General features: G+C 37.5%; 2 protein-coding genes across 2 annotated transcripts in view; one reads left to right on the top strand and one right to left on the bottom strand.

Moving 5' to 3' along the window:
- The window catches only part of LAS1L (LAS1 like ribosome biogenesis factor), a 39210-nt gene extending 37101 nt beyond the window's left edge, over nucleotides 1–2109 (top strand). Inside the window, exon 13 of the mRNA XM_059824426.1 lies at nucleotides 1664–2109. Within this exon, the coding sequence (XP_059680409.1) occupies nucleotides 1664–1754 (91 nt within the window). The 3' untranslated portion in view covers nucleotides 1755–2109. The remainder of the gene's footprint in view (nucleotides 1–1663) is intronic.
- Nucleotides 2110–9853: 7744 nt separating this feature from the next.
- On the bottom strand, nucleotides 9854–15468 carry ZC3H12B (zinc finger CCCH-type containing 12B). The gene is made up of 5 exons (XM_009815574.2): nucleotides 14831–15468; nucleotides 13053–13192; nucleotides 12069–12303; nucleotides 11871–11977; nucleotides 9854–11274 (listed from the first exon to the last, which is right to left on the bottom strand). Exons 1-5 carry the CDS (start codon nucleotides 15439–15441, stop codon nucleotides 9854–9856), a joined length of 2514 nt encoding a protein of 837 aa, XP_009813876.2. The 5' UTR covers nucleotides 15442–15468.
- Between the last annotated feature and the right edge of the window lie 1782 nt (nucleotides 15469–17250).

Below are 17250 nucleotides of genomic sequence, written 5' to 3'. Positions count from 1 at the left end.
GCTTGAAGTTGCTGTATAAATAAGATTTTCCAAACATCCCAGTCTTGTTTGCAGAAATCATTTTCTGTCTTCAGAGGTTTTTGGTTTTGTTTTAACATGACACATAAGTTCCTGTGATGCTTGGATACTTTGGAAAAGCTTGCAGTTCCTTCCTCCCTGGTCCCAGAAGATTGTGTTCTTCGGTGGGTTTTCTGGTATATGCTATGTATGAGTGTTGTCAAAGTTTATGTTTAGTCTTGCTGTGGCAATCTCTGAAGCTTTGAGTAGCTCCTGTCATCCTCAGGCAGATGTTTTGTTTGTTGTGATAAGCGTATGTGCTTTTTATTTACTCCCAGTGTCAGTTTTACCTGACAGCAGGGGCAAATTTGGCAAATAATGGCCTATTGGAGAGTTTTCTGAGGGTGGAGTTACTGACATGCAATTGCTTCAGGGATTGCTTCAAGCGGTTGCATTGACATTTCAAAAATGGAATTAATCATTTAATGGTCATCAACAATGACTGTATTTTGTTGTCCTAAGGGTGAGATGCATAAGCAGGTAGGTGAGAGTGATGGTTAATATGTGCTGAAGGGTAAAGACAGTGCGTAGGCAGGGAATATATTCTTATCCTGGAGGGTGCTAGGTTGTAGGTAGGAGTGCATGAGCTCTTCTTGGGCATAAGGAATAGAGAAAGTGAAAAACATGCACAAGACAACCAGATTTTCCCTTTTTCTCCTTCATAATGTTAGATAACAGGTTTCAAGTGGATCCTTTAGATATTTGTTTTATTGATAAAATTTAGCTTTCACCTTCACCATTCTCATAAAATGAACAAAAATGATAAAACAAACCCTTACCTGACCTACTTAACAACATGGTAGTGATTTAAGTTCCTTCACATACTAAAACTTTGGGTAGGGAAAACTTTACGTGTGTTCTCCAGCTGTTCTTTGAGCCTTGTCTTTGACAGTGCCTTATGTCTGGGAACACTATCTAAAACCTTACGTGTTCCTTTATACGCTGTGTTAGCGAGTCATGTGAATGGATCATTGTTCAGGGCCTCAGCCCTAACTGGGTAGCTTCTTCAATGAAAAGGGATTTTACGCCTGTTTGAGGGAGCCACCTTCTAAAATTAGAGATTACTTAGCATGCTGTGGGTGTCATCAAACAACAACTGCCTTTAAAGTCTCTGTAAATGCACTGGTTTCTGTGACTTCTTTGTAAAGCTGTAGGGATAGCTAGTTTCCACATGCAGAGTGTACAGGCGTTGTAACAGTTGTAACTTGTGACAGACTGTTTTCGTGTTGATCACTTGCTGTGTCAGCATTTCACCTGATTAGCTTGTATTCCTAGCTGCAAAGGACAGATGAAGGTTCAGATTAAAATTGTTGCGTGGTTATTTCCGAAGTCATGTCTCCATCGCAATTGTTAGTAACTGGTAACCTTGCTTTTGGTTTGTGCTTTGGTACCTTTGGCACCTCGGGACTGTTGCCTCTCTTGAATGAACTGATTAAAAACTAAGGACATTCCAGGAGCTAAATGTTCAGAGCTAAAAATGAGAAAGACTTTTTGTTTTGGAAATAAAACTTGTTAACAAGTTTCAAGTGCTATCAAAATCACTTTGGTGTTGTGAGCTTCTAAATCAGCTTAGTGCTTATGTGCTTTATTTCTCTTCCTCTCACAGCTCTGCAGAATTGAATAGTCGTGTGACAGGAGGATTGTTGTGGACCCAGAACGAATTCCATAAAATAAAAAGTGGCCTTCAACTTTTCTAAGACAGCAGAGTGCTCTGCGGCTTTCAGTATTGCACAAGATAAGTGGCATGGAAGAACTAGTAACGGTGATGGGGAAATAGCCACTCGAGGATATATTTTTTTGGGTGAAGATTTATTGATTTTTACCATTGAAAATCAGTATCTTACAAAGGCGGTGTGTTTTAAATTCTATGTGTAGTAACCATTGTCTTGCTTAACCACTATCATGAACGTCTAGCTCTTGTTGATGTTTGGCAAATACAGTTAGAGTACTTCAGAATCCCTCAGTGTTCCTTGTTTTTTTTCATGGTTAATAAATACAACTGACTGAAGGCAAACTTTCTTTCTGGATGCTGTTTTTCCTTTTTCACTCAGGTATTCTGGAAAGCGTCTTCTGGTCCTTGTTAGCCAGACTGTTGAGTCCTTCCTATTTCAGTGACACTAATACTGTCCTGTATGCGTCCGCATGATTTTGCTAGGATAAGATTGTGCTACAGTTTTCATCTAGCTAGGATTTCACATGAAGCTTCAGGGATCAAGCCTAGTTACAGCATGGCTGAATGCACTGTAGTGCATAAACACCTTTGAAAATTTTTTTTTCTCACCATTTTTTTCAAGTGGTAGTCTTGAGGCCACTACTATCTCTTTTTAATTAAAGTTTTCTGCTTGATGTTATTTCTATTCATGATTTTGCTGAGGTTGATAAATAATACTGTGGTCTTTGAGAGCTAGTGTGATTACTGCAGAAAGGGACTTGAGTACCTTGTTGGAAAGTTGTTGAAGAAAAGGACTTTCAGCTAGTTTTTCCTAAATTCAGTTTTCTCTACCTGTATTAAAGGTTCTTGGAACTTGGAGGCTTCTGCAATTACCTGTCAAAAAATAGGAGTTTAAGTATATATTTATTGCAGGACTCCACAGTAAGAATTTGTTGGAGGGCATTTGCTAGAGGGTAAGACAGAGCCTTTCTTTGAGTCAGTCTAATAATCTGCAGTATTTACAAACTAACCAGAAACAGGAACATATCAGTGCAGCATTGTGAAATGGAATCTTTTTAGTTCTTTAGAGCTACTGCTGGCATTACGTGCTAATGTTCTGTAGAAAGAAATACAAAAAGGGACATACAGCTTCAGCAGTACATTGCGTAGGATTGAATTGCAAGTTTAGAACAGCAACCTCATGGAGGCTTTGGGCTGACTCTCAAGTGAAGACTTAGCTAAATGTCCATAATGTAAGTATTATTTCTTTGTTCTCATTTTTTGTCATCCTGTTCTACGGCAGTTACTCTTTACCTGCCAGGCAAAAGGTGTTTAAAATGGAAGATAGGTTGTACATTTCCTTCTCTAAAAACAAGCAGTGCTAATGCAGAAGAAAACAAACTTCTCTTTCTGTTAGGAGGGATTTTTCATGTAAGCCCTTCCCCTTTCTAGGATTTTTAGAAATTTTTCCTTTTACCCAGCAGTTCTTCAAGCTTATTTAGGAAATGTTGAGTGAAGAGGATTTGTTCTTTTATTACTGTACTTGGTAGAGTATGAAACTACTTAAATTACTGTATTTGGTACTTCTGAGGTCTGTCAATACAAACAAGCATAACAGTTCAAAAAGGAAAGTATGATGCTGGTAAATACTGTGCTATATGTTAACATTTTCCCCTTTGGTAAAGGTTTACCTGGTAAAATCATGTGCCACTATAGTTTCTTCGTCAGCTATAGTTACTGCCCTGTGTATTTGCCATTACCCCACCTGGTGAATTACAGAATAAAAATCCTGGTCTTTGATCTAATTGCAGAGTCAAATAAAATAGTTAAATCCAGTGCTGTGGATGACTTGTAGAAAAGCACAAAACTGCCAGATGCTTTAAAAAAAGAATACCAAGGCTTGAGGAGAAGCCATAGTAATGGCATGAATTTTAAACAGTGTTACTGGGGGGAGGTGGGGGGGAGCAGGCTTGAAACAAAGAGGGGAAAAAAGAAGTTGGGAATGGCTGGAGAAAAGAAACAAATGTTTCGATTTTTAAAAAGTGAAGAAGGGGCTTCTAAAACAACAAAAGTGTAAAACCTAGACGGTTACGTATCGCTCTGTTCAGGATTATGAAACTTGGTGTTTCTTTGACCTGATTAATTCACGGGAGGAACAATTTTGTAGCTCTTTCCCAAGTACCTGGGAAATGACAATGTTCCTATGAATAATAAATGCATAGATAACTGTAACATTTAAAGCCAGCCAGTTCAAATGACTTAAAAAGCAATTAAGAAAACAGTTACTGTATTTGGCACTTATGAGGTCTGTCAATGCAAACATAACAGTTCAAAAAGGAAAGGGTGATGCTGGCAAAATACTGTGCAACATATAATTTTTTTCCCCTTTGGTAAAAGTTTACTTGCTAAAATCTGTTTTCAACATGCTAATTACTTTCTTTGCTAGAGGCATATTCTGAGTGGGGATAGGAAAGGCAATGCTGATGTATTCCTAAATTACTTGGTATTTCCTTTGCATTGGGCATGTTTCTTGAGACTGCTTTCTCCCTGTAACTCAAGTCTCTCCAGACAGATTTTTACTGTCTGAAAAAACATCTCCAAAGGGAAGCTATAGAAAAGATGGGAGATAGAAGCTGGGAATATATGGAATAAATCATGCAAAAAGGAATTGCTGAGGACATTAAGGCCTGGGTCCACTGCTTTTGTGGCCTGTGACCTCTTTTGGCTTTTTCTACTTCTTGAATTTCTTTTCAGGGTAAGTAATTGGACAGAGTAGTGGAACCTTATTAGACTAATTTGTTCCTGGCTGTTCAAGTCTTTAATACTCTGTTTTCTGACTCCCAAAGGCAGCTGCTCTGACAAGGACTTCAGCTCTACCCAGGGGTTACAGTTTTGGAGAGAAAACTGTAAGAATATCCTGTGGAATCTAATTAGTACTTGTTTTCAGGAGTGATACACTTGAGGATGTAGACTAAACTCAAAGGGCCTGGGATTAGGAAAAAACATTGTAATACAGGTAGTTTTGTGCTGTCTCCTGAAGCTCCTGGCCATTGTGAGAGCAAACATGGTAATGGTGAGAAGTTCAGGCAAATCCAGACAGAGATGATCTCTGTATATCATTTTCCTTTAGTTAGCTTTACTCCCCTGCCCACCCCAACATGTTAAAGCAGTCTGAGTCAAAGCAATGGTAATAAATGACATTGTATCACCTCCCCCATAGTAAGGGAAATAGTTACATGTTTAAATAGCGAAAGAAAATGTGTGTAATAGTTTGAAGGATGTTACTCTGACAAGACAGTGGGACCTAAATAGTACTTTTTCCTCTGCTTTTTAAGAAAAGTAAAACTCTTGTCCTGTTCCTTCACAGATTTAAGCACAGATGGAAAATCTGAGCATTATGTATGATTTCAGAATCTGGGTATTTTTCAGTAAATCAGCTAAAAATATTGAGAAATAATTTGGACGGACTACAACAGTTGTTTTGGAAAACACAGCTTTTTGGGGCTCTTACCTAAAAAGGGTTACAAAATAAAAAGTTAGAAACAAATAATCCAATGGCTCTCAGTTTTATTAAATAAGCAAATTTTTTAATATGTATAAAGTATAACATGTTTAATATTATTAAATAATTGTGCAAACCTTTTACACCGAGGGGGGGGGGGAACAAGTAATAGCCTGTATTTCTTTCAGATTCTTCTCTCAGTTCTTTTAATACATTTACAAACTTTAAATACCACAGACCATAATTATAGATATTGTATAATGGCTCTTCAAAGGCTAACCAGACACGGGTATGAGAATAATTTAAGTGATGGTGCACTAACATTTTTCCAGTTGAAATTTTGCAAGAAATACAGTTAATAAGGGCTCTGTCACACCGACAAGCTATGGGTACATAAGAGGGGTATTAAAGCTGAACAGTCACCGTAAAAGTAATAGTGACAGATCTAGTGATCTGACTACTATGAGTCCTGTAATACTAATGCTTCAGATAAACTTTTGGCAAGTCAAGATAAAGTAATATTTCAGCCCTGTGGAGCAAAGTCTCACAGACATGATGCATGTTTAAAAATTTCGATAGTCAAAATACATCCCTTGAAATGTTCCTGTTTGTGGTTTGGTATACATGCATGTCACCAAGTATTTTTTAAATGAATTATTTGGACAGATTCTTTGTGTGTTCTGACTTTATCATTAAGAATTTCAAAATGCCAAAATTCACAATTTGAGGAAAACTGGCATTAAAAGTATGTAGAGGGGAGCTCACCTAGATAGATGTTTTGGGTTTGTTTTTTTTTTTTTTAAAGAGGATACTTCTGCTTGTTCTATGCAACCATACCCACACTTTTTACAGAAGCTAAACAGACTCATGCTAGTGAATGAATTACATGCAGCAGCAGTGAGAGGAGTGCATGCTTATTACTCCAGAGATTTACAAATACCACATACTGGTTTAACATCCATTTTCACTCATTTTGTCATTAAGACTTACATTATATTTGGGTTAACCAAAAAAACCCAAAGAGATTTATAAAATTTTACAACAATTAAACAGTAATGTTTAATTCTACAAATGAATAAAGCCAACTACTGCAGCTCAATATGACAACAACAGGACTAACAGTAGTGAAATCATCTATATGTACAATTTAATATATTACTGACATGTAATTCTTAGAAAAAACATTAAATAACTTAGACTGATATCCCATAAAGCATTTGATTTTTGATTCATTAGTTTAAGGTTATACACTTTTAAGTGACAAATTATGTGAAAGTAATATAGCTGAAGATGAAAGATCAGTAAATCAGAACTCCCAGAGAATGCTCTGGCCCCAGTAAAGCACTGAAGTCCACTGCTTAACTCTTGCTGATTGCAGTAGGCCAGGATTTTACCTTCCCACTGCTTTTTTTCTTCCCTCATCTAGAATTGTAATTTCATGGATTTTATTAAAATATAGTTTCTAGAACTGTTCTCTTACAGTTTTAAAAACATTTAAATACCATGCTCTCAAAAAGAGCATTTATACAAAGTGTTATATTTACAATATAGACAGTTATGGTCAGGTGTTAATAAGATCAACTCTTCCACGTAAGAAGAAATCTAAGCTTATGCGCTGAAGATTAATGCATGTATCAGTATTTTGAATCGGCTTGTAAACATATCTGAAAACAGATGTGGATGACTGAATTACCACTGAAAGTAGTTGATTAGGAAAGACTACATCACATACAAAAGTTTCTTTACCTCTAAGGAGGACTGAACAAGCATGAAATTTGCAAATTATTTCCACAAGGCTACACTGCCCATTCTGTAACTCGATGTGTGGTAGATGTTAATAGCTTCTTAGAAAAAGACAATTTGCTTTCAAAGTGCCTTAGGGAAATAGTATGCTGGGTTTATATTGGCATAGCATTCCCATTGTTTAAAAAGGAATTATTCTACCAGTAAGACAAAAGTTAGTGAAAATTAAAATGACTAGACAAATCCTACAAAAATTAGTATCTCCATAAACCATCCAACACTTCAAACAGAAATTTCTGCTCAGTTTTCCACATCAGAAAACACCAAAAACACCTACTAAACCTCTCTTAAAATAGCTTATCTTTATAATTGGAGAAAAAGGGAACAAACATTTTTTCTACATACAAATATTTAATTCCATGCAAGATGGAAAACGTGAGTGCACAATAAACTTCATTTTATACCTAAATAATTTATAAATTAATCCATTAAGAATAAAGCAGGGTCTATAGCAATTATATTGTTACATTTTAAACACATGCAGATGAGTTAACAGCAACATTTTTACATAAAGTTTAGTGCAAGAATGTATCTGCTTAATAAATAGACTAAAGATAACTATGTAATGCTTTGAGGTGTACACACAGTATCTGTGCACATAATAAACTGGTTCTGAAAAGTTGTCCTTGTTTGTCTATAAACTACAAGTGCCCATTTTAAATAAAAAATATCCATAATTACTCATGGGCTACTTCCCTGTGACACATGGTGTCACAAACATTGTGGTGAAAATGTAATACTGAAGTTAATCTAGAGATTTTTTTTTTTTTTTATACACAGTTTTTATACAATCAAGAAAAAGAGATACAATTTGTATCAACAAACAAAAGGTCATTTCTGGTTATTTGAGGCGTTGCTGTCAGCTGCTTATACCATGCAAGAGAAAAGAATAAGAATTAATTGCAAATTAAAAATATAAAATGCTGGTTAGTAAGAAATGTTTTTGAAAAAACGGTCAGGAGTTAATCTGTTTTCCCCAACTATTAGAAATGCCTGAGATTTATTTTTTTCCCATTAACAGAGATGATAACCAACTAATTAAAACTTCTGAACACCAAGTGTAAATACAGACTCACCTTCAAGTATATTCATTTTAAATACATAATGACATGGTCATTATATATGTTACCTGTACCAACACAGGAATATTTATCCTGTGTGAAATGATACGGTTATCAAATAACAGTAAATTAACTGTAGTTGCACTTGTAATTATGGTTTGGTTGGTTGGTTTTTGGTTTTTTTATAGGACAGGAACGTATTTTGCACATGATAAAGAGCCCACAAGATATTTTGACTCAAATCAACCATTACAGTAACACAAGTGGAGGAAATAATGATATAACTTTGTCCTTCAGACAAACAGATAACTAGAAAGCAGCATGCAAGCCATTATCAAAACACCAGAAACAACCCTGACTGCAGCCTCACGTTCTGTGTGTTTCACAGTAAGAAACATTTAGGCAGTGTCACACCTTCTCATGAAGAAACAAAAGGCCATAAACCAGGCCTTCTCAACTTTCATGAAAAAAACTACAGTAGAAGTCAACAAGTCCTAGCTCGAGACATATCGAGTTAGTAATGGTTCGAAATGTTGAAATATACAATGGATTCAAAAAAGGGCGTCCAGTCAGTGCAGCTTAAAAAACAATAAACGCCTCTTTTGGAGACATTTAGCTACAAAGGTTCCCACCCTGAGCAAGATACCAGTTGCGCAAACAATGCCACACAAAATTATCTCACCTGTTGAAACAGGAACTCTAAAAGCCTTCATGAGGCAAATGCACACCTTTGCGTGGATCTGAAGAGCAAAAAACCATGCCAGCTTGGCCACAAACCCAAACTGTAGCATCTTTTTTTCAGGAAGCAGCCTTCCCTCTCCTCCCCTTTCTCAAGTTGATCTTGTACAGCCATCTTGAATGTTAGGCTCAATCAAACACCATCCTTGCCCCCAGAGGAAGGGCTGTAGTTACTGATGAACTTCCATGTTAACATCCAGTTTCCGATGCTTCAGGTCGAGGAATCCAATTTACATAAAACTGACAATTTACTTTCAGCTTGTCTAGTCATCTGGGCCAGCAGCTGCTTACTGCACAGTTGAGAGGCGATTCTGAAGAGAGAAGCTACAGTTAAACTCTTTTAGTTTATTGAATGGCGCTTATGCCTTCACACTCCTTAACGTTTTGGTCCTAATTTAATAAAGTATTTGGCTCCTGTTGGATTGAACCAATGTATTGGACAATGTAATAGATACTCAAATTCTTGGGGAACAGTGCTGAAATTTAACTACCAACAACAATTTTGAAATTCAAAAGCTGAAATAAGTTTTTCCTTTTACAAATTGAGTATTTGAATTTCTGTCAAGTTTACTTTTTCTTTGATATTTAATATGCCAGTAGGCAGTGTCAAATGACAAAGCTGAAACCCTAAAAGTCATCTGGGTGTGTATAGAGCATACTTTTAAAGGCCGATTAGGTATTTATAAGTAAATTGAAAGTGTACACTAATACATGCAATATAATTGCTAACAATAATTTTTTAGTACCAGCTTTGAGACACTGAACATGACATAGTAGTTCTTAATGAGCTATCCATGCAGCAAGGTATGCATTCCTATAAAATACTATTAAAAATCCCTATATTTAAAATCTTAAAATTTACAATACAATCAACTTTTATATAGTGCCTCAGCGCATATATGATTGCTACTGTGTACAGAATTTTATACTATCTTAGTAGAAAATATTTACAATAGATTGGCCCCTTCCTTCTTCATTTAGGTTTTCCTCCAGGTCCTATATGCTGTATAGTTTCATTTATCCAAAAGAGGCTGTAATGCTTTAACGGCCTGTTCTTAATTTGGCAACAATCATAGCTGCCAGCTGTTGTGCATCTGTCATGTGGGGATTCTTTTCCATCACCGAAAGGACAATGCTTGGAGGGAAGATATTGCAGAGGTTCTTGTATGTTTGATACTGATGTTCCGGGATGATATGTGGTTCCCGTGGCTCACCGCATATCCCAATCCAGGGATTCCTCCAGAGCTGCTCCATCTTCTCAGGCATGCTTCTTACCATTACAGGTTCATAACATGGCTGCATGAGGTTGTTACTCAATGGATACGAGTGGTAAGTGTAAGAGTCTGATGCACATGGTAACGGATCCCAACTAGCATGCTGCTCTCGACAGAGAGGTGGTCTTCTCTGCCTTGTAGGGTTACTTTCATAAAGCCGTGAGTCAGAAATACTGTCCATTCTTGTCATGACCAAGGCACGGCTTGGTTGTGCAGTTGATGGATGAACATTTTGAGGCACAGGGTATTCTCCTGGACAACTGGACCGTGCTCCAACGACTGGATGCTGGGCATGCAGGCCTAAGTGGGAAACTGACTGTTTGCGAAGGGATTGCTTAGGCTCTTCAGTTCCGTAACTCTGAACTCTATTTAAGGCTTCATGGTAACCATGGGAAAAAGGCTGAAGACGATTTTGCGATGGCAGTCTGTGGATCTTCACATTGTCTTCTGGACTGGCATCTGCTACACCCAGATACAAGTCATTGTAAGAGGAATAAGAATCATTACTTGTATGGCTTAAGCAATTGTCAGGACAGGGGCTTGAGTTTCTAGAATATATCCCCTGGTCCATATCAGCCCCGTAATAATCTGTGTTATGGATACTACTTATGCTCAGGTTGGAGAAATCACTGAGTAAGGAATAATAGCCATGGTCCCCCAATGATTCATATTTGGGATACTGGTCAGTATAGCTAACTGAGGTGCCATGGCTATTGGTGACTAGTATAGGAGGATATTGCACACTGGACATATGTTCCAGTGAGGATTTCTGATGCATGAACTGTGAGGAACCTGGCACCGGACTGCTTGCAGAACGAGTATTTAATGCACCAGCTGCATGGCTTTTTGGTGGAGGGAGCGTTGGTACACTTAATGCAGAAACCAGAGACGGGACAGAGCTGGCCTCGGACTTCCGGGCTACTGATAACTTTTCCTCAGGCTCCACAGCTACTGATCTAATGCTTGGATCTGACTGACGTTTTGGGGCAATGCGTTTCACTTCAGAACTGATTTCTCCTTTGGAGCTGGACGGCCCTGTGCCACATTTGGCCAAGGCTCCCTCACTCATAGTTTTCACAGCAGATAATTTGGCACTTATTCGAAGCTCATCCGCTACTGACCTTTGAGGCTGGTTTGCCCGTTCTGGGTGGTAATATTTACATTTGTGCCCATAGGTGCACTTTTTACCTGGAAGAAAAGTGGTTTTAGGTTAAATAAACCAAAAACTAAATAAATACCACCAGTTGCTATCTTTTTTTCCTTCTATCTTTCACCACTTCTTAATAGTAGTATTTCTACATCAACTCCCCCTAAGGAATAATTATATATATATTGTATATACAGGCAGTCACAGACTGCTACCTGTATCCACGTATATCACTGCATCAAAGGCAAGACATGTCACTCTTCTTCCTACTGGCTCATGATTTCAATACTGACTCAATGCTATATAAAACAAAACAGCTCTAACACAGTTTGTATACTTATGCATCTCCTTCCTTGAATACAAACCAGAAGAAAATAGCAAAAAGCTGTGTTATCCACAAGGTGTATCTGGTAATCCTTAATTTTCTTCTACATTGTTTTTATTAATATGTGTTTCATAGACATATAATATATAAAAATAAAAATGGATATAGTACTTGGATGGCAACATGAAAAATGGCCTGCTTGCCTCGGCCCCCCCCGCCCCCCCCCCCCAGCCCTGTAATGACAAGTTGTTAATTAATTGCTTGCTTCACCTACCTTTGAATACAACAAATCAATCTGACTTAGGCACTTACCGTAAGGACACGGTTGTTTCTTATGTTCAGGAATAACTGGCCTTTTCCTTAAGAAATTTTCAAGGCTTGGACCATGGCGTCCTAAAGGATCATCAGGAGGCATAAATCTAAGGGGAAAGAAATTAAATGTGAATTTCAGTTTTTACGGAGGATTCTGAATTAGCAAATTCCCTTACATTTGAAGAAAAAAACCCATACTTGTCATTCACAAAAGAATACATTAGCAGCCGCTCCTCTATGAACTTCTTCCATTCCGGTTTTTCATTTTGAAGATCCCGATAGTTGTCATTTGATACAATGATGCCATCTGAGTCAAAAGCAAGTTTTACTATGAATCGATCATCGTAGCAAACTACTCTTCTTCCCTGAACTCTTCGAGATGGGGTGAACACAAGAATTTTTTCTTTCTCCAATTTACGTAAGATTTCTTGATCTGTAAAATAATTGTAGTTGAGCAGCTTTTAAAAGAAAGAAATGCAGCCTTTGAAATATGAAACTTCTTGCTCTCTTCTCTGACAAAGTACTCTGTAATTATGTTCATCTATGGTCCCCATTATCATTAAAAAATACCTAGGTGCAGAGTGCCATTTTATTTCTGAGGTTTCAAAGCACTGGGTAAATATTCAATATTTAAGCTTCATAACCACTCTCCTCCTCTCTAAACAACCATGTACCTTGACTCAATCTTCCTGAACACATCAAGAACTCAATTGTTACTGCATTACAATAGCCTTCTTGTTAGCCTAGAGTAAAACATAAGTACTTTCTATGGATCAAAACACATGCTGCCTCTTCAGTGTTCAAGATAACCCTACTAAATTGAGTCCCCAGCCTGATACTACTTATTTTATAACAATTCACACAGCAACTAAGAATCAGTTACTATATGCTTAACAATGTTTGCTAATGGGAAAATTATGACTACCACTTCTCAAACATGTTGAAATGATCCAGTAATGTTAAAAAAAAAAAAAAAAAAAAGCATCGTTTACAGGTACAGATACTTTAATGCTTGTTTCCTCACCAGTGAAATTGTTGTGTTTTCAAATGAACAGTTGAGTGCAACATCATATCCACAGCCCAGTATGCAGTACCCATCAGAAGGATGACATGGTTGTATCTTAATGCAATACTTTTTTTTTCTTTTTAACCAAGGGGTCAAAGAAAAGCTTGATATGTTACCTGTAATTGGTGCATCAGGTCGAGACTGTTCTTTTCTCCATGCAGGTACAAACACAGTGATATCTTTATGTCCTTTTTCCAGAAACCAATCAACAGCTAGTTGAATTCCCCGACAGGAAAATCCTTCTTTATTCCCGTGGCTGGAGAACATGCAAAAGTTTTAGAAACAGCAAAGACAAAAATTAAATTTCATTTTGTTTTTTGTTGTTGTGGTGTTTTTGTTTGGGTTTTTTTCTTCTAAAGCTGCCACGGTCTAAGGATATAAGGGAAACAAAGTCTGTAAAGGTAGGTAAACCTTTTTATTAGACCAGCTTACATAACTGGAAAAAGACAACTGTCTAGAGATATTCAGCCATCAGATTACAGCAACACTGCTACTTAAAACTCCAGAAATGGTGAAATTCCACTATCCCAAAAGCAAAAACAAATAAACATGAAGTTTTTCCGCTTTTTCATTTTATTAGCTGAGCTAATGAAAAATACCACTTTTCCCAACAAATTGAGCTTACCTTAAATAGTACCATAAAGAGTTATCAACAACAAAAAAGGAATGAACTAACAATACTGGCTGTCATGGGTGATAGATGCTTTTAACAGTCTAGATTTAAAAAGTTCCTCTAATACTAAATGTTCTGCATTTTTATTAGGACTTTTTAAGGGAAAGAAATAACTATCTCTCAGTTGCTGCCACATTACGCTCAGGAGTAACTCAAGCAGTACAGAGACTGCAAATTCAAGAGGCACAGCAAAAAAGGAAAGAAAAAAGTTAAATCCAGTGTTAGTGATGTTGCTTTTCAGAAACATCTTTTGGCTTGATGTAACCACAACTCAGCACTGGAAGATCCTGTATATAAAATATTCTTATAGGTTTGGGGCGGGGGGTGGGGTGGTGGTGGTGTATGTATTTCAAAATGCAGAGTACTCAATACACCTATAAAAATCTGTATTTTCTTAATACATTGAAAAAAAAATATTTAGATCACAAATTACTTTAGAGCAGAACGCTGATACTAAAGGAACATCTATTGTGCAAACACTACCTGAAGAAATCTTGGTATCACTGACCACTAAACAGACTGCTTAAAGAACTCCCTCACAGAAAATCATACTTTCTCAATGATAAACAAGTCATTGGCTAGCTGAACTGTGTACTTTACAGACATGCTCAAAAGTGGCATGGGACAGATATCTCTTGAATTAGCATTGACCCAAGCAGCCAAGTGCATGTGTGTACACACATGGCTGAAATTACAAGCACCATAGCTGTGTGAGTCAGCACGTTTAGCTCATGCATATCCCAGTACCGACACAGCGAAATTGCTTTGAATTCTGAGCAGGCTTGATCAGCAGGAGCTCAAGTACCCTGAAGTCCCCACTGCATATCATCAGCATACAATGCATGTCATTTTAGAAACAGCCAAGTTTTCCTCCCCTATTTGGTTGCCTCTGGACATTAAAGAAAAATAATTTTCAACATTGCTCAAGGACTTCAAAAAATTAAACCCATCCACACGAAAGCATACTACAGCTAGACTGCTAGAACAGAAAACTTGATGGGAGAACTTGGTTTGAAAAGGCGGGGAGGGTAATTGGAATACGGATTACATATAAATGAGCAACAGCATAATTAAAAGCCTGGACTGAAGAGTCCTAAAAAAAGATGTATTATCAGTGTAAATATACTACATGACTTAAGATGACTTTGCCATCAATATTGATTTTTCTCATAAATATTTTAGTGATTTATTCTTTTCAAATGTTGTAACAGGGAGACCCACCTCATAGCCACATTGCTTCCATCAATGACAATTGGCCTCAAGTTATCACTGTTATCCACAACCTCATCTTCAAGTGACAATTCAGGGCTTGCTATTTCCTTTGGGCAAGGGCCTCTTGGCACCAGAGTACTAGTGGTACTGTTGGCACTGCTTTGTCCCTCTGATTCACTTTTGTTGCCAAGCCTCACAAGCTCTGCCAGAACATCATTGATGAGCGCATCTGCTCCCAATTTATTCAGTACAGCCTGGATCTGATCTCCTGCATACCCAAGCTTTAAAGCAAAATCCATTTTAGCTTGGTATTCCTTGTCCAAATTTGTTTTGCATTCGTCTAGCTTCAAGTCTTGTGTGATACTGCTCTGTGAAAAACTTGGGTGATCCAAACAAGGGGACCGACAGAGTGGTCGATGTGGTTTAGTGGAAACCTCCTTTTCTCTCCACTGAGTATTGCTACAGCTGCTTCTGAAGTATGGTTGCTCAGGTTCACTTTCTGAGCTCGTCCATTCCTCAGATTCAGCACTGCATTCCCCAGCATCTTGTTCCACTTTTCTGTCTTCTCTGGAGTGCCTCTTCTCCATTTTCAGCTTCCCTACCATAGACCAGGCCGTCATCACGTTCAGCTTCCAGCCAGAGAGCTCAGTTCTCTTTCATTTCCAAAGCCACCTGGAATTCATACTCAATTGCATCGTGTTGGCCAAGTATAAGTTTACACAAGGCTGGAGTTAATTTGCCTTGCTTACTATGTTCTGGCATAAACAACACCAACATGAAGTTCCTTAAAAAAAATAAAAAATAAAAAAAAAAGAATTAGCTTTTGACAAATTCTGCGAAACACTCAACTACAATGATTTTGTTTACAAGTCAGTAGAGGTCCCTCTTCATTCACATTTCTGTGTAAAAATTTATCATAATAAAGCATATAATTATGTTGTCTCTTTAATCACAAATTAAACTCTCTTTCCCTCCCCCAATTACTCTACGTACAAAAAAAAAATTACACTTCCCACACAATAAACTTACAGCTGGAATTAATGGAGTATCTTAGTAATATTTAAAGATAATAGAAAAGGGTGACCCACACTTTCATTAGAAACCTGTCTTTACAGCCTTCTACTGCAGCAACAACCTGTCTACATCAGAACAGCTGTATGAAGTTCCAGTATGCATAAAATTTAACACAAAACATTTCAGCCGCTTTCAGTAAGGGTTTACTATCAGAATCGACAAGTTAAGTTTACTGCAAGCTGGCTGCTAGACATGTAAAAGTAAGTAACAAGATGCACAAAGGTTCTACACAATGATCATCTTGTGCTCTGTTTAATGTACCTACCACACTGAAAATTCCCAAAATCAAGTATGGATATTACTGCATTTTGTCAGAAAGTCAGGATAGACACTCATAATTCTTGTCTTACACCAGAAGAAAAATTGTTCAAGGAATTCTAGTGAGAGGCCTCAAACTAGAAGATTCAAGAGACCTGTGAAGGGCTGAACTGAGATCATGGAGCCTTAAGGAATTGTACCTACAGCAGTGCATGTTTTAGATCAAATGGTAAACTAAGACCTAGATACAAATGCAGGTAACTGGAGAAAATTGATTGCCAAAGGAGTTAGCTAGAGGCCTACTTTCAGCAAGCTGCAAGTCCCACTTTCCTCTCCTCTGTAAAACAGCAGACTTCAGAATGCAGGATATCCAGTGTGCGTAATGAAAAATAATTATATAATAATATTGAAGAAACCATTTATTTTAAAACCACTTTCTCATTTTGATAAATCTTGCTTTTGTTAAAGTCACCTCTTTTAGATGTAACTACAGACAAAGAGAAGAAAGACTGAAAGATAGAGAAATGAAAAGGTACCAAACTTCTGAAAGAGCGCAGTTTTAAAGCTGCTGCAGAGACTTCTGTCAGCAAAGATGTAGTCCCAAGAAACATGAGAAGCATAATCCTGGATTTAAACAGCAGTCACAAAAGACAGACCTAGTATTGACACCTGATTTCCAATATACCTTCGCTTTTAACCGTATAGCCAGTTACCTTTGTGTTCTGATGAATGCTGTAGATAGAAGCTGTGGATGCATGAAAAGCTCTTTCCCAGGATTCCTATGAGAATTTTTGTGACACAAAATAGGCACGACTTTGGCACTGGAACAGAGATTGGTCAAAGATGTCCTTTCCTAATAAGCTCCTCATGCACCCAAAAAGAAGGGGGGGGGGGGGGGGGGGGAGGAATCAAAAGTATAACGTTTGTTTGGGGGGCTGTCACTAGCATAACTAAGAATAAATTTGTATCTCTTTCATGCACCTTTTTCATCTCCTCTCATGTCTCTTCTACTCCTTCAGTCTATAAGCAAGCATTAAAAGACGACAAAATTTTCTTCAAAAGAGCATAAACACTCAGCCAAGTACATGGATTATTTA

This window comes from Gavia stellata, chromosome 14 (genome assembly GCF_030936135.1).
Source record: "Gavia stellata isolate bGavSte3 chromosome 14, bGavSte3.hap2, whole genome shotgun sequence".
In the NCBI taxonomy this organism is placed as follows: domain Eukaryota; kingdom Metazoa; phylum Chordata; class Aves; order Gaviiformes; family Gaviidae; genus Gavia; species Gavia stellata.
This window is presented reverse-complemented; position numbering and strand designations above follow the sequence as displayed.

What these genes read in the sequence shown, in the direction of transcription:
- ZC3H12B (XM_009815574.2), bottom strand. Translation starts at nt 15,441, where the DNA reads ATGACGGCCTGGTCTATGGTAGGGAAGCTGAAAATGGAGAAGAGGCAC. An exon ending in GGAAGCAATGTGGCTATGAG is followed by an intron (nt 13,193 to 14,830) that starts GTGGGTCTCCCT and finishes CATGTTCTCCAG; the next exon opens with CCACGGGAATAAAGAAGGAT. An exon ending in ACCTGATGCACCAATTACAG is followed by an intron (nt 12,304 to 13,052) that starts GTAACATATCAA and finishes ATTATTTTACAG; the next exon opens with ATCAAGAAATCTTACGTAAA.